The 17925-nt window shown below is 37.4% G+C and overlaps 1 protein-coding gene across 1 annotated transcript in view; it reads right to left on the bottom strand.

The window, feature by feature from the left end:
• SYCP2 (synaptonemal complex protein 2) overlaps positions 1 to 15236 on the bottom strand; it is a 29207-nt gene extending 13971 nt beyond the window's left edge. Inside the window, exons 1-21 of the mRNA XM_057406386.1 lie at positions 15150 to 15236; positions 14074 to 14186; positions 13253 to 13393; positions 12883 to 13011; positions 11904 to 12008; positions 11363 to 11387; positions 10052 to 10137; positions 9416 to 9504; positions 8615 to 8649; positions 7801 to 7943; positions 7672 to 7724; positions 7055 to 7100; positions 6751 to 6846; positions 6221 to 6281; positions 5508 to 5656; positions 4655 to 4729; positions 4018 to 4164; positions 3511 to 3604; positions 2190 to 2305; positions 698 to 770; positions 523 to 580 (exon numbers count right to left, since the gene is read on the bottom strand). Of these exons, the coding sequence (XP_057262369.1) occupies positions 523 to 580; positions 698 to 770; positions 2190 to 2305; positions 3511 to 3604; positions 4018 to 4164; positions 4655 to 4729; positions 5508 to 5656; positions 6221 to 6281; positions 6751 to 6846; positions 7055 to 7100; positions 7672 to 7724; positions 7801 to 7943; positions 8615 to 8649; positions 9416 to 9504; positions 10052 to 10137; positions 11363 to 11387; positions 11904 to 12008; positions 12883 to 13011; positions 13253 to 13393; positions 14074 to 14097 (1745 nt within the window). The 5' untranslated portion in view covers positions 14098 to 14186; positions 15150 to 15236. The remainder of the gene's footprint in view (positions 1 to 522; positions 581 to 697; positions 771 to 2189; positions 2306 to 3510; positions 3605 to 4017; positions 4165 to 4654; positions 4730 to 5507; positions 5657 to 6220; positions 6282 to 6750; positions 6847 to 7054; positions 7101 to 7671; positions 7725 to 7800; positions 7944 to 8614; positions 8650 to 9415; positions 9505 to 10051; positions 10138 to 11362; positions 11388 to 11903; positions 12009 to 12882; positions 13012 to 13252; positions 13394 to 14073; positions 14187 to 15149) is intronic.
• Positions 15237 to 17925: the final 2689 nt, after the last annotated feature.

The raw sequence follows: 17925 nt of genomic DNA on the forward strand, positions 1-17925 counted from the left end.
AATAACATGTTATTACCAGTGAACTGCAGAAAGTGAGTCTTTATTATAACAAACATGCATCAAAAATAGGAAAACAGTGCTATCTTGTAGCTATCAATGCATTTTAGAGCAATACCTAAGCCTGCTAGCACTGTTCAAGTAGCCAACACCTTGTAAAGTGGCAAATCTTCGGAAAGAAGATGTATTTTTAAGTCAACTTCAAAAAGGCAACAACATCCTACAGCCACCATTAAACCTTGAACCTAGGTAGATATGATGTGTCAAATTTACTACTTTTTATGGCACATTTCACTTACATAAACCCATGTGTCACTTGTATTTCACCTTCTGATGTCATCTAAATTACTCTCCTACCACTAAGGCTTACTTAAACTCCTACTCTAGACTGTGTTAGTGAGTAGTATTTTCATCAACAGATTCACCCATTCTTTTGATTAAGACAGACTAGTACCATTCATGAAGCAGTCATGTCCCTTCAAGGTGAGGGACAACAGTGACTTGACATTCTTTTCCAATACTTACAAAGGTTTGTTGCTTCTCCCTACTGGCTGAGAATCAGGAACAATATCTAACACTTCATCTAAATGAGACATTAATTGGGTATCAATTATTACAAAGGAAATGGACAAAATTAAAATCATTTTTAAAAGGTTTAAATTTTAAAGTAAAGACTATCAACACCTGGATAATTACTTGCCTAAGGTTTGCTTTTGTGTGGCCCCAACTTTTGCCTCTTGCACCATTTCTAAAACTTCTTTAGCACACGTTTGCTACAGTGGGATTAATACACAAAAGAAAATATTAGTGTAGAACTAGAGGCAGTAGAATCTCATGAACTTTCATTTTCCCTAATAAAGTATGAAATTATTTTTCATGTCAGACAAGTGCTGATTCAAGTACCTTTTCAGGGGGTTTTGACTCATTTCTCATAGTTGATTTCCTGATTTTCTGTTCTGTTTCACTAGACAAGTTCTGTGTACGTGGCTGCTCACTCTGGAAAGCACAAGTAGTAACAGTAAACAACTACAATCCATAAACACAAAAGAAGGAAAATTCTCATAGAAAGTAGCACTTGAAATATTCTAAACCACACATTTTATATGTTAAAGTGTTTTTCTATAGCAAAAAATGCTTCAGAATCCTACAGTCTGGGACTGGATCTGAATTTCATCCAGAAAGATATTTAGAGCCAGGAATAAAATAAAGATGATACTTTGTAGTCTTTGTTCAACTGGAACACAAGCAAAAAAACATATACCCAAATTGCAGTTCTGTGACACCTATGTATTTTTGTTTGATCTTAGTGAATGCCTAATAAAAAAATGTACTAAACCTAATACGATAAATACTATAACCTGAAGGCATTAATATGTCACAGCTACAACTGAATGTATGCTTTTAGGGGTATTTCAACACTGCATAATTAATTTGGGATTCTGTGCATACTCCATTTTCATATTATATACAAAGGAAAAATTGTGGCCTAATAAATGCAATTAACTCTGGGGTCAGAACTAAGGAGTGACTACAAATTTTAGCTAATTCTGGAAGATTTCCATCTGACTTTAGACATTTTAAACCTGAAATCCAGAGGTCAAGAAAACATCTTAGGGCAACTAAGATGATTAAGGGAGTGGAGCATCTCCCTTATGAGGAAAGACTGAGGGAGCTGGGTCTCTATAGTTTAGAGAAGAGGAGACTGAGGGGTGACCTTACTAGTGTATATAAAGGGGGAGTGTCACGAGGATGGAGCCAGGCTCTACTCAGTGGCAAACAATGATAGGACAAGGGGTAATGGGTACAAACTGGAACACAAGAGGTTCCACTTAAACTTGAGAAGAAACTTCTTCTCAGTGAGGGTGACGGAACACTGGAACAGGCTGCCCAGGGAGGCTGTGGAGTCTCCTTCCCTGGAGACATTCAAAACCCGCCTGGACACGTTCCTGTGTAACATTATCTAGGTGTTCCTGCTCCGGCAGGGGGATTGGGCTAGATGATCTTTCGAGGTCCCTTCCAATCTCTAACATACTGTGATACTGTGATTATGCAATGAAGTAAACACACTATTTTCCAAAAGTGAGTTGCTGACTGCAAAACTCTTAGATTTTTAAAATATTAATTAGGAACAAACTAGAGTAGAATTTAATGTTACTCTAAGTAAAAGACTTAGCTACAGATGACATGCATACTCCAGTAGGTTCTTGATAGAAGTTCTTTGTTCTGGTCTCATTTACTGTACTGTTAGACCTTTCAGCAGAGCTCATCATTTCCAAAGGTAATTTAAATCGTCCTTTGCAAGGAGTGGCTGAAGACAAACCAGAAACATGTTAGAATTCTACCATTTCTTCTATTAAAATTCCTGTGTCTGTCATATCAATATGAAAAGTTTTGTCCATAATAACATCTATTCCATAAACATTAAAAAATAGCTAGTGCTTGTATCACCTCGTGTACCTTTTCTAATTCTATTGTTTTCAATTGAGTTAAATGGAGGTTAACAAGCCCATCAACTGGGGATGTGTGGAGGTAAACAATGCTTTTAGAGGCTGGCTCTGGTGAAAAATAGTTGGTCATCTATTTAAAGATTTTACTGGAATATATTTTTGCTTTAATAGACTGGTTAAGTTCCAAAAAGAAAAAGTCACATTAAGTTCTAAATCTTGTTCCATTCCAATCTGAAAATGCTTTCTTTTCTAGCCTCTGGTACTCTTAATTTATACATGATACATGGTTATACATAACTATGGATACTCATGCATCCGAGACGGTTAAAGCAGGAAAATTAAGCTTGTCAGTCCTGCTGTTCTGCCACTAGTTGCATCTCCAGCCTTTAACTGGTCTTTCTTTGTCTTATAAATCTCTTCCTTGTAGAAAGTATTACATATCTGTTACAGTAAGACTATTAGCAGGAAAGTAATAACTCCTATTTGTGATGAAGTCTCTCTTATCCTGTTCTGCAAGAAGCACTTCTGACATAAGCATTATTGGCACTGGACCTGTAACTCAACCTGGCAGTGGATCCCACCTTGCTCACTAATCAACTGCCCCTTTAAGAAACACATACAGTTTTTAGATAACAGTAAAATGCAAGTGATAGATGTACACATTGGAGAAAGCTGATTTTCCGCTGCCACTGCTATAAAAAGCATTGCTGAGGAGTCTTTAAACCAAGAGAATGTGAGAAGAGAGATGTAAACCCATCCATTTTTACATCTTCTGATCGACTGCCAACTTCTCAGCTTGCTCCGGCACAAGCAGCTGACTGACAGCAGAACTAACAACAATAGGTGGTCTTTGGCTATTTGGAATGCATGTGCAGCTACTACCCTGCATCATGTCTACAGACCAGCAGCAAGTGGCCTAGTTTAAAAACTTCAATTTTAAAGCACCTGTGAAGAAAATTTATAAGGTTTACTTTTAATTTCCTGCTCTGCAAAGGACCACAGTTTATGCTTGTATTCAAAGATGATTTATAGTATGTTTTTCCTCTGAAAGTACTTGGAAACTTACATGTGCTAAGAAATACCAGTGGACTTCTTGTGGAAAATTTTCCAGGAATAATCACAGATGCTTCAGACACTTTCCTTTTACAAGACGTAGTTATCTTGGGGAACAGAAAAACTGGACCATAATACACAGATTTAAGAAAGACAAGACAAATTCTATCTCCAGAGTCTTCTGACACTGTATTATCGGAATGTCAATTGCTGTTGATGCACAAAGCAATGTAATGTGATTTTTATGCAGTTCCCTTTTTAGAGAAAGTTCAGCAAAATACTTGAATTATATAATACTCAAAACTAATGTTTTTGAGCAGAGATCAGTGATGGTGATTACTGTCTTTTGAATTAATTCAATAAAGTATGGCCAAATCCCAGCCCTTGCAAACAATCAAAGTAGCCAAGATGATTCCCAGGAGTTTCTGCAAAGCTATCATTTAGTATCATTAAGTATTTATATACTTAAACTGACTTGTATTTTTTTTTTTATGCCCTCTGCCTTGATAATCCTACTTACCTTGGAGGAACCACCTCTGCAGTTTTCCTGACTGGTACTTTTATTCAGAGTCCTCAAAGATCCAGGAAGTTGATGGGTTTTGTACTTACTGAGTTTGTCCTCCTCTTCAGATTTTTCTGGTGACAACTGACTTTCTGGTACCAGAACCTATATAATATTTTGCATTATTTAAATTTTTATACAATGTCTTGATGTTATCATGTCTGATATTTTATATTTATACCAACACACAGAGTAACTCTTTACCCTTAAGCATCACATTCCTTACTCTAGATTTTGATAAATTAGAGCTTATTCTGATTTATTGATAAATTCAGAGCTTATGTGCTTCTAGTTTTAAATACATCCAACCTGTTATTTTCGCTAACTAGGATGAGTTACCAAATCACAACTTACGTAAAAAAAAAATGCACTTGTGTATATTTGCCTGATTTATTCCAAGATTTAGATATTAAAATTATTATCTCCCCAAATACACAATACATGCTTACAAGAAATCACTTTACTGGTTTATGAGTAATCTTATTGGCATTTCGCAAGTTCCTGTTTTTATGTTGAACGATCATAAATTAGCTAATAATCAGACAAAATATAAACCCCATGAAAACAAGAATCTTGGCATACTGAAGTCAAATACCTGTGATCCGCTTTCATCAAAGACGACATGTACGCTTGTTCTGGCAACTGATGCAGACCGCTTCTTACTAAAATCCTACAAAGTGAGTAACCATCTACGTAAAATACACACTTTGCTCACTTTTTTTAAAACCAGAAACAGAAACAAAATTAAGTCAGATGATATGTGTCTGCAATCAGGTTACAGCGGAAAACAGATTCTACAAGCTCACAAGCTTAAAGCACTTCCATTCCTCACAAGTTTCTAAGAGTTCAGAGCAAAGCAGTTTGTCACAAGCAAAGGGAGTAAGCTATGGCTTATTAAAAGTTTACTAAAGGAGTAAATTCACAAGAGTGGTAAGCACATTGTAGAAGTGGGATAGCTAAGGAATCATTTCTGAGAGCCTTCCATATTTGAAAGCACAGTTCTTTACACAGTTCTTGTGTCTGTGGAAATTTATACATGCAGAATTTGCTTCAAGTCCAACTGTTAACCCAGTGTTGCAAAGTCCACCACTAAACCATGTCCCCCAGGCACCACAGCTACATGTCTTTTAAATACCTCCAGGGACAGTGACTCCACCACCCCCCTGAGCAGCCTGTTCCAATGTTTCACAACCCTCTTAGGCAAGGAATTTTTCCTAATATCCAATCTAAACCTCCCCCCCCGTAAAATATGAGGCCATTTTCTTGTGTCCTTATTAGGCATCCTTACCAAGGCTTACTATAGCAGAAATGGTGCTCTGTATTGATGATACTAATCGAAAACTGTTGGTACATACAAACAACAATAATCACAGCTATAACAACGTTTATGTGGCAAGGAGACATTTATCTTGAATCAGTCAATTATTCAAAAGGTGTTCAAATCTTACCTTACATTTATTAAATCCATAAATCTTTCTGGTTACATCTCTGATTTCCAAGATAGAATCAAAATATAAGAAGAATTTCTCTCCTTCTTGATTTCCAACGTGCACTGGCCTTTTCAGAGCTATTGTTAATAATTTCTTTGAATCCTTTTCTGGAAAAAAAAAACCCACCAAAATTTGAAAAGCAGTTTCATTACAGTTTAGTAACATCTCATAAATGTTTGTAAATACATGAAACTTACTTGCTTTCTTCAGTTCAGCTATTAAAATGTAGATTTTATTTAATTCACTCTAGCCTACAATATATTTTTAGTGAAATACTTCAAGATTCCATCTTTAAGAAATTCTCTATATTATCCCGTAGAAATTTCCTTATCCTTATTCCCTACAGATAGTATCCTGTAGAATTTCCTTTCAAAGTTATTTACTATAGCTGCAGATAAACTGGAGAATTTACAAAACTATTCAAACTAGTTTAAATGGAACGTTATTAAATGTTACTGTCTTACACATAATTTTGTACTGAAATACCTATAAGACGCTATTTGAATAAAATCACATCTGCATGTCTAAAATGTAATTTTATCCCTGACAAAGTGCCTATATTTTAATTTGGAATTTTGATTTGCTGAGGATCTGCTGAGGATTGAGTCAGTACTTTAGGATTAATCCAAGTTAATGTGTAACAAAAGGTCATGCTTTTTGAGTGCCAATACCTTCTAGGCTGTACTGGTCTACCTCTTCTTCTGGTATAATGACTGTTTCCCAGTGATAATCCTTGTAAGAAAAATATGTATTTTAAAAGACAGAAAAGCATTATATTGCAATTCAAAGTGCAATGTTCAGGAAGTTATTCCAAGAAGACAAATTTTCAACTTTTTTAATCCTTGTAAGGACTGACAATGAGCACAATAAGCACGTGCTTTATTTTTTAGAGCAAACAGTGTTTTGGAAGAGCTTTGGTAGAGACATTAAGTCTCACCTACAAAAACAACTGCAATTTTGTGAAATGGCTTCTTGTTCATGTATGCATATGTTAAACTGTTTGCAAAGAGTATCTGAAACTCATTACTTGGAAACTGTTTGATCTAAATAGGTACACCAAGTTAAGATTTTTTCCTCGCCTCCATATTAAATGTACACATAGCTTTAACATGTTGATATGGGAAAATAAATTTGATACCCGTAAAGAATACGTATCTACTGTCTCAGACCAATCTAGTATGATGGACAAAAATTAGCTTACTGCATCATCTGCTGCCACATAGAAAGATATACTTCTGCTACCAACGTTGAAATCAATCCAAAATTCTTCAAGATTTTCATCCAACGGTATCTGTAGCTAAAACAGAAAAAAACAAAGAGTAAGAGCTGAAAGCAATGACTTACACCAGCTAACAGGCTTTGTGTTACAACGTGACAGACTTTAAATACCTGCACATCTGTATACTCCTGGAAAAAAACATTATTTTTTCTTAACTAGAAGGCAAAGAAATTCTTCAGGTGCACAAAGGAAAATCCATGGATATATGATTAAGCCTGTAACTTACCTCATATTCATCAAGAGCTGCTGATAAACATGGATATGTAAAAACCCTGTAAGAAAAGGATATTTTGACAAGTATCCTAAACTGCTGTAAATAAATTTTGCATATCTGAGCACAGCAACCTGACTGCTTTCTCAGCACAATAAAAGATTAAAATAACCAAAAGAGCAGACACCTGACTTCACTTCTTCCCCAACAGAGATAACATGAAATTTTAAACATTCTCTCAATTAGAGTAGCCTCAGACCTCTAGTCACTATGTTCATACTTCCACCTTATCTGCTGATATTTTAAGAATGATATTCAACCTCTTTACTGTCATAACATAAAATTAACACACAGAGCATGTGATCATACAGATGAGGAAAAGTTCGTATTTTCTTTCCTTTTCATTACCTATTTCTCTAGCAGATATTCTCATTGATCATTACCTCCTAAATCAATAAAGTAACATATACCAACAGATCCTATTGTTTAAGAATCTTTTCAAATCAATGCTCTTTCTTTAGTGAACAGTTTCTTCAAGCCGTTATCTAAGACAAACATAACGTGTTAAAAAGGTGATGAATAGCCATTAAAAAAAGAAAGAAAATGTTTTAGCTTAAGATATTCCATTTTACCTCCTTTTGTCTCCCAGCATGCCATTCACCTGGTTAAGAAATTTTCTGCAATCCTATTAAAACACAGAAATTTCTTAAAGAACAGCAAAATGGAAGTTTACCTCCCTTGAAATTTTTTATATGACTTACTGTTTCAAACTCAGAATCTTTAATTCCTTTAAATGCACTGGACACAAACTCCATGGAAAACCACTGGTATGCCAGTTCTCCTCTTTGTTTCTCTGATATCATTCTGCATAAAGCTTCTGTAATGGCTACCTGCAGGTCATAGTCTACAGCACAACGATTTTACAGGAACAGTAGTTTTAAAGATACTACTGACATAAAAAAGCATTATTATGTTTTGATTATACTCTGAAATAGTATATTATATACTATATTCTAATTATACCAGGAAACTAGTATAAGCATTGCTGAACATTTAATGTTACCTATCACATTATATCCAAATACATAACCCATAAAGGATATATAGATAACTAATGGAATGAGAACAACTAACCAACTTATGTTTCACACTGAAATTTCAAACAAGCTTTCAAGGAATGTCAGAGGAACATGAGGCGAGAAAGAAGAGAGGTTTCAAGCTTTCACCTGTCTGATCAGGGAAACCGCTGGATACCAAAGTGATCCCTGAGAGAAGTAGTTTAGCACTCTAAAAATGGCTTGCAGGTCACTATCCAAGAAGACTACTTCCTTATGATCTTTTGCCATTCTGAAACTTATATTTTAGAGAAGGACTGAAAATGTCAAAGAAGAGCCATGCATTGCATGCATCTGAAACATTCCAGCTTGCAGATTGTTTTCATGCAGTATTTTTATTTTTCAGAGGACTAATTGCAACACTTTGCAGCTTCTAAATGTCTTCTCTGGATTTTTAACAGGTCTGCATATAATTTTTAAGAAGCTTGACATTAAATTGCTTACTAAGTCCCATGCTCACCTCCAGCATCCAAAATTCTCTTCCCCATGTCACTCCTGCCAAACAAAGTAATGTTCCATCAAAACATGACAGCGGCACAAAGTACGGAAGAAAATTTTTATTTAATTACAAGCTTTAATGTAGGAGACAAACCTCTGATTCTACTAAACTATTAGATTTCAAAGGGGTCAGTGTATTATGCTAAGGCTGTACACCTGAAAGTACCACCAGAAGAAGTGAATCAACTGACACATATATAATTTTTATTCTTATTTTTTTAAGTGCTATTAAAAAAAATAAAAATCCCAAGGTGAACAGCTTGTCTTTCCAGTGACTGATTCATGTGCTTCACACACATTCTTAAAAAGAATTTATTTCATTATTTTAAGACAACAGGGATGAGAAAAAGCCTAACCCAGATCAGGAAAGAGTCAAGTTAAGGCTTGCAGTGGAGAACAACCCATAAGAATACCTGCCCACAGCCACTACCACTGGCAGCACAGTAATAGCAAATGCAAAAGTGAGTTAAACAGGGACTGTGAGGGTGGTGAAGCACTGGAAGAGGTTGCCCCAAAAAGTGGTAAATGCTCCATCCCTGGCGGTGTTCAAGGCCAGGTTGGACAGAGCCTGGGGCAACATGGTCTAGTGTGAGGTGTCTCTGCCCATGGCAGGGGGTTGGAACTGGATGATCTTAAGGTCCTTTCCAACCCAAACCACTCTAGGATTCTATGATCTGCATGTTATAAACAATCTTAGCAAAAACTGCCTTCCCAGCTATGCAAATGCCATAATGATATAAAAATTATACTGAAGATTATTTACATGGCACACAACATTTCCTTTGTAGAAAATATCCTTTTCCTGGCATCTCGAGGTATGTTGTCAAGCATTACATTAAGTTTTCTTACTACCTAAAAAAGGGAGCAAGATTTAATGTAAGTTGTTAAACTTTAAATTATTCTTATTTCTGGCTCTTCAAATATATTTCATACCACTGAAGAAAATAAAACACTTAAATAATTACAAAACAAGAAAAGACAATGAGGTCTATCTGACCTTAAGTGGTATTTATCTTAATGTAACTACCTCAATTTCAATAAATGACATTACCTTTAATGTGGATATCAGTTGTTAAAGGGTTATGGTTCTTATTTGTAGTTTTAAATATAGACACCCGCCCCCCAATTTTCAAAGCTAGAGTTCTGTCTGAAGTTGTTTGCTGAGCTAATTTACTGTCCAAATCAAATACTGCAGATTAGTAATCTCAAAAACAAACAGACCACCCCAATATGTAGAAACGAACAAATATTCCCACAGAAACATTAAATAAGCCTTATGATAGTACAACACTACATAATTATCTTTTTTGTGCAGCATCCGTACAGTTAAATTACTATCTTCACAAAGTCTGTTAAAACACTAACCAGGAAACTGTTGCTTATAAAGAAGAACGCTTACCTCTTGCTGGACATAGACACTAATTCTCACATCAGTGATGAGGGTGCACGTTCTCAGAGCAAAGTTTTCCAGTATTTCCATTTTACCTAATGAACAGGAAAAAAATAAAGAATTACTGACAGCGGATTAGGGTGCCCTCTCATCTGCATATGGGAGAAGATTCTTTTTCATTTAGAAATGTAGCATGCCTTCTTTTCCATATAGCATTACCAATACTTAAAAATAAACATCTTAGCCTTCTTGGTTAAATGCAAGACAGAATAGTTACTTCAATCTATTGTAAATACAGCTCTTTATGATGTTTCTACTTGTGTGCATCACTGCATAAGTCCCCTGGCCATGCGACCCTGATTTTTTAAATATATTCAGATCAATTCTGTAACTTAAGTCTCCAAGTTCAAATTCTGACCCAGGAATTTATCTTCCCAGGGACAAGGAAATGAATCTTTCATTCTGACTGAGACATCAAAATGGTCTGTAGTGACCTTCCACCTAGTGCTATACTAAATGCTAAGTGCAATAACATGCATGATAAAGTCAATAAAGAACGACAACTGTGCTATGCTAAGCTGTGACACCTTAGAAACAAAGCAATGCCTGCCTTTTTCCTACAGCTATGCGTGTTACACTGGTGAGGGAATGAGCTGTGTAGTTACACTTCACATTCCAGGGTGTTTACAGGAAAATATGTACTTCATACTAAGCCGTGTAAAATAAAAACACATAAAACTCCATCTGTGTTCTGTGTCTCTGTGCACCATCAAGAGTGCCGGGGCACGGCTCACAGACTGCGAATGTCCAGCCCCTGCTCCCACACCCAAGGTGCCAGGACAGAAAACTGGTGTTGGGCATCACCTATACACGGCGAGCTCCAGAACAGTACCACTCTTTGGCAAAAATTCAATTCAGTTGCCATCTCTGACAAGACTAGACTATCCTGCCTCTTTATTACTGACATCAACAAGTTACAAGGAAATCTGACAGTAGAGAAACCTCAAATTAAACTGTTACAGATGACATTAAGGCCTTTTTTTCACATGAATAAAAAAATTTAGTCCTCTGTGTGCAGAACAGCCCTCTTGAGTATAAGTCCTTTCCTGTTATGGTTTGTGAACTGAAGCAAATAGATCTGGCGGGGTATTTACATTGGATCAAGAAACTCTGCACCTTCCTCACTGCACAGCTTCTTCTCAGAACCACCTTGTCTCAACATGGTTCCACAAGTACTGTGTTACTTTAACACCAATAACTTTGCAATGCTCTTTAGGAACACTTTAACATATTTAGTCTACACTTTTTTTTAAAGCTCACCTTCAGGTCTGCTATCCCATACAGCCTGTAAAAAAAAAAAAAAAAAAACAACAAAAGATATAATTTTGATACTGTAAATATTACAGCATAAAAGTCAGGTAACAAACCTAAAGCAAGTAATCAAAAAGCATTTAAGATTTTAAAATTATTTCATCCTTAATGAAGGACATAGGAGAATTCTTTTAATCCCCAGTGTGGCTTCCCAAAATATTTCAGTTAAATTTATGGAAATTATTTCCCTAGTGACAAAAATGTTATGAACTGAAGCCAACTGACAGACCTTAGAAACCTGAGTCCTGGGATTAGCATACCAATAATTTATTTAATTAAAATCAGACCAGGATGAAATTTTTTTTGTTCATCAAACACTCCTATTGTTGTTTATTTCATGATGCTAATCATGAACAGAAAAGGAGAACAGGCAAACTATTAACTTTAGAAGGATATTAAACAGAAACACTTTTGAAAGTCTTGCTGCTAAACAAGTAATAATTACTTTGACAAATATACACAAGGTATTTTACTATCAATCTATTTTTACCAGCAACACACTGAAGAAATCTTCAGCCAGGCTTGTAATCATTTCATTCTTTTCATTTCCTCTGAGGATCAAAATTTCTTTTATCTTTTCAAACCAATTCACCATGTAAAGGGAAAATAAATCTATTTAATAGCATGAAAAAGGACAATAGGTCATACTATAGTTCAGTAAGATTAGTTATTCTGCTGAGCATACTTTGGCCCCAAACTGGATTTTTTTTTCACTCACACTAAACAAATGTAGGTGATTTCAAACTGATTTCAGTAGCTGACTTTTTAAACACAAAACTCAGACATCTACTTTTACATCTGCCATCACAGATAAGGTGCTGAAAAACTGGCAGTAGGTGGAAGAGGAAGCCTGTTTGTAGGTGCGACTATAAGCATGAAATTACCACCACACCTTTTAAGTTTTAATTAAGGCAATTGAGAAGGCAATTGAGTAACACTCAGCTGAAATTGTCATCAATTTTCTGCAGTAAATTCCCTAGTATCTATTTTTCAGTATATGTATTATGTTGAGTTGACACATTTAACACGCAGGTTGAAATAACACAAAATACTCAGAATATCAGAATAGCACTATGATCTGTTGAAAGAACAGGTACAACGTTGCTGTTGTGAGTATTAACAAAAATAACTTAAATTGCACCAAGAAATTCTAATTCCCGACTTAAAAGCAATATTAAAAGCTCACGGAAAAAGATACCATCTTCTTGAAATTGCTGTGAATTATCTATCTGCTGCATGATTTGCAAAACCTTCTCTATGGCAGAGCAGTGTCACTTTATAAGGACCCGCTTGTTAAAGAACACTTAAATCTGAATAATGTTTGTTGCAAAGTTATGGGAAATTCTTCATTCAGAAACAATCAAGGACCAAGTTGAGTACCAAGATGTTGAGCACTGAAGCATTACTTATGCATGTTTTATTATTATATTATTTTTAGAAGTTCAGGTATGCGTTATGGTTTTACTTATCCTTCCAATAAGACCGTATTTTATCATTGCTGGGAGCCCATCTTCTCCTGCTATGACGATTTTGTCTGCACATTTCTGAAGAGAATTCAGTAAAACAGAAATGCTTTTGACTTCTTGTTTGTCAATTTCCTGAAATTGAAATTGTAACATAAGCTTTAATGTAGAGTTCTAGAAGAACCTGTATTTAATTAGCCAGGTGCCCTTCTGCTCTCAAAAGCCACCCGAATTGCAGCTTGAAGGAGATATGCAATTCTTAAATTTTATTTCAGTTTTTCAAATCAACTGCTGTCATAATCAAGCCAAATGAAACAATCTGTTTCAGACTATTCCAATGACAGTTTAGATGACTCTGATGGAATGGTTACATTACCCGACACAGAAGCTTGTCTAATTTGTTGACAAACTGCTTGCTGCATTTGTGAGAGGCATTTTCACAGTCTTCTGTCGCCAGAAATTGTTCTAATAATTGAAAATCTTTTTTTTTTGTAGCTTCATCAATTAACTTTTCAAACTGTCAACAACAAAAGTAAACAGAACAACTCTATTACTGTATGCTTTACACCCATACTGATTGAACAGTATTTAGCATAGGTTGTCTGCAATCATCTGTTGCATTCTAAAGCAAATATTCTTAACTAGGACACCATGAAATGTAAATGCTGAAGTCCAGAACACCACATCTAATACACAAGTCATGCAAATACTCATGGTTTTTTAATTATTTGCTAGTTTTTCTTAACTGGCTTTTCTTTCCTTGTGTTACAAATAAATGCTTATGCAAGTGCTCACCCTGTTAACACCCCTTAGTACATTTAGCATTCTGTATTTCTATATTATCTATTAGGGACTTTAAAAGATATTAACATATTGCAGTACTACTGCCTTCCTCAACTATTTTGCCACTCCATTCTTTCTAAATCAACTATAACCCAATTTCAACATACTGATCTTGAGTATCATCCCCAATGATTCATGCGCAACAAATACATACGATTTATTTTAATCAGTAATAACTTCCAGTTCCTCTTGCTTTCTACCCAGCTACTTAGCACTAACCTGTGTCAAAGGAAAATGTCTTCCTCTGACATTCTTAGCCACAGTGCAAATTTTACATGTAATCAAATACCAGAAGCGCTTTAAGCTAAGTAATTAAAACAATCAATACTCATATTCTGGTCCATAAGCACATACCTGCATCTCATTCCTGGTTGCCATTCTTGCAATTCATCTACACAGCTGCACAAGAAGGGAACAATCACCACTTGACCAAAACACAGCTCACTGACACAAGCTTCCAATAGGTTCTGGAAACATGTCAGTTACCAGTCAAAACACATTACAAATGCTAACATTTGTCACTAGTACAAATATTATTCTTACTTTAAGAAATTAAAGTAACTGGGGCTTTAAGGAAACATCCTTACATGGATAGACAACTGCTTGAATTAAGACTGGAAGGAATGATCAGCCATGGCAATATAGGAAAATAACATGAAGATGGCCGCCATCACATTATTCAAAATAGGCAGGTCAGCAGCAGAACTCCAGAAGGGCCTAATTATAAATCACTTAAGAAAAAAGTGACAAATGCATGCAGGGAAAAAGTCTTCTTAATTACAGATACAGTGATGGGCTCTGAGATAACTGTTAACAGCAAATGTGAGGTCGCAAAACTAGTTTACTGAAAACAGTTTTAATACTGAAGAACCATCAAGTTACCTTGGTTTTTAGAGTTAATATGTAAAAAAACAACCAACCAAACAAAAAACAAAACAACACCCCACAATAAACTTTTTGATACTTTGCACAAATTAATCTACATTGACCAATCTACCATATGCAATTTCAGTCTCTCCATTCCAGAAATTACACAGCACTAGACAAAGCAAAGCAAAGGGAAATGACTAAAAATAGGAAACAGCTCCTATAGAACAAGAAAGTCAATCATTTCTGCACACCTAAATAATACAGAAATTGCAACTACAGTGCGAGTTATTTATTTTCTCAACACAAGAACACAACAGCCTACACTGAAGCCTTTGCTATCACCTCACAGGGCTCTCGCCTCCTGACTAGTCAGGCAAGACAAAGAAGAAAATTATCAACCCCTTCCAGGGGCCTCCTTCTCGACGAAGTCATGAGACCTCCACCCTCGATCCACACGCAGTCGCTGGCATACCCCACAGAGCTTTGCTACTCCGCAGAACGCGCCCGGCAGTCGCCCCGCCGCCTCAGCAGCGAGGCCCCACACAGCATGGCGTCCTCACCTCACTGCCGAAGCAGAAAGAAGCGCCCTTTCCCTCTGTCCAATCACTCGCAGCGCCTGTAACCTACAGCCAATCCTTGCCCGCGAGCGCGTCGTGCCGACCAATCGCCGTCGGAGGCTCGGGGCGGGAGGTGGGGTTTCCTTGCCGTGCGGCCGCCTCGCGCAGATGTTTCTCCGCCCTCAGCGCCTGGCACGGTCTGTCCCGGCTGCTGCTGAGGGGGAGCTGCATGCGGCGGCCTCTTCACCTGCCCGCCGAGAGCCCGGCCCCACGAGCGAGGTTCCTGACCCCGGGCGGGAGCGGGGCCGTGGATGGGGCGGCGGCTGCCCTAACGGCTGTAAAACCCCCTGCGTGGGGTGTGCCTGCCTTTCCCGCCCAGCACTGAGGGAAGTGACCTTGGTGGCCCGGTGGACACAAGCTGGATAGGAGTGAGCAGCATGCTGGGTCACATCAACAAGGGCATCATGAGCAGGGATGAAGAAGTCATTATCCCACCCTGCTCAGTGCCTGTCAGGCCACACCTGGAATACAGTGTTCAGTTTCGGTCCTTGCTGTGCAAAAAAGATGTGGATGGGCTGGAGAAGGTCCAGAGAAGGGGCACAAAGATGATCCAAGGACTGAGAAGCCACATAAGGAGAGGCTGAGAACTGGGTTTCTTCAGCCTTGAGAAAAAAGGCTCAGGGGAGACTTCATCTCCATGTTCCAGTGTTTAAAGGGTGGCTATGGAGAAGATTGAGACTCCCTTTTTACAAGGAGACAAAGGAAAAAAGACAAGGGGTGATGGGCACAAATTACTCCTGGGGAGATTCCAGCTGGACACAAGAGGAAAGTACTTACCAATGGGAACAATCAGCCATTGCAGTAATCTCCCCAGGGAAGTGATGGCTTCCCCAGTACTGGCCACTGTTAAGATTTGGCTGGGCAGGGTGCTGAGACATCTAGTCTAGCTCATGCTTTGCCTGGAAAGATTGGACCAGATGAGCCTTGAAGCCCCTTCCTACTGGTGCCCTAATTCCTGCAGTGGGGAAGGAGCGGGGCGTGGAGTGGTTTTACTATTGAGCAATAGTCACATTATCAAAGGACTGTGCCTGCTTACCTGCACCATTCTAATTGTTTTATGTTACAAATTGCCTTTTTTTGATAACCAGTATTTAGAACATTAATTTCAGTGCATACTGTAGACAAGAGTTACTGGGCATGAGGTGACTAAACCAGTGTAATTAATTTATATACTTAATTCAGAAACGTTTTCACTACCATCAAGTGCCTAAGTAGGTAAAGAACATACAGAAACTCAGATACAGACCTCGTGCTGATAAAGAGCTCCTACTGACATTTGTGGTCTTTATTATACAGATGGAACTGGGTAATGTTTTTGAATGAAATCCAACAGTTCCAAAGAGGGGCTTTACCTGTACTGATGTTATATAGATGTATCTGACATCTGTATCAAAACAGAAGAGAGAAAATTTATCATGAATCTTACACGTTCCAGTGCAGTATCAGGCAGCATCTCTGTTCATACCTGAATGAGCAGCTATAGTCAGCATCTAACTGCTACTGCTAAGCCCAGGACAGAGTGGAATCACCTTCACGGCAGATAAACCTGCAGCAACAGTATATAAAAAACACCACTGACTTACTAGAGTAAGAAAGAAACCAAATCAACACTGTAAAAGGGGAAAAATAAAAGCTGTACACAAAGTATTCCAAGTACCACCAGATGTCACTGTAACTCAAGAAAATGACAAGTGGTTCAGATCTGGACTGAGGAGGAGATCCCACAGGAGTGAGTAGGGCTGAGCACATTCAGCCAAAAGGATTAACTGCAGCATTAACCACTGTTATATTTGCTGTTGGGATAACTTACTAGAAGGCAGTGGGTGATCTGAAGCAGATCTGAACAAGTACAGCTTTACTGAGAAACCTCCTAGGGCAAAACTTCACATGAGGAATTAGGAGCATTAGAAGTTTTCTATAAAAACTGAATTCTGAATTCCACTTTCATCATATGAAGCAGAAATAATAAAAGCCAATTTGCATTTGATGTTTTCCCCTGCCAGTCACATTAGCATACACCCAGGCTTAGACTGTCCACAGATTTCCAGATCTTGTAAAGAGAACAGCCTTACCCATTCTATAGTGAAAGAAAAGTGAGTCACAGTACAGGGAAGCGAGTCATACACTTTCTATCCTTCACTAGGTACATTGACATGAATGGGAGACTCCTGTATGTTCATTTCACTTTCTCTAATGTCTCTTTTGTTTGGTTTGGCAGAAGGGATGGCAACAGAAAGCTGAATTTCCATGAAGTTATACATTAGATTGGAACACACAGCGAAATTATTCGGGCCACAGATATGGCAACTACACTTCAAATTTTCAGAGAAAATGGAAGCAAACTAAGTATAGGGACCCTTCACTACAGTAGCAGAAATACTTACCTTCATTACAGGCACTTGAAAACACTGTACTGGTCAATACAATCACACTTTGGCACAGCTGCTGTTGTGTGCAGAAGTGAGAAGGGTCAAAAGCATCAATGCCAACAGTTTTAGTATCAAGTGTCGGCTGAAATAGTTGCAGATCTGAGATCATAAGGAGAAAGTCAAGTTAGGAAAGAAGTCAGTACTAACATTAGACTCATATTGACAAATGACTAATGATTTAGACTTGCCATTCTGTCTTGACCAGCAATGCTGTAAAGGACACATAAGATTGTACTGAGCACTGGTGATTCAGTAAATTAAGAACTGTAGTTACAGCCGACTGTTAGCAT

The sequence above is a fragment of the Pezoporus wallicus genome, unplaced genomic scaffold, assembly GCF_028554395.1.
Source record: "Pezoporus wallicus isolate ANWC-B61680 ecotype Strahan unplaced genomic scaffold, APGP_CSIRO_Pwel_v1 contig_6783, whole genome shotgun sequence".
Taxonomy (NCBI): Eukaryota; Metazoa; Chordata; class Aves; order Psittaciformes; family Psittacidae; genus Pezoporus; species Pezoporus wallicus.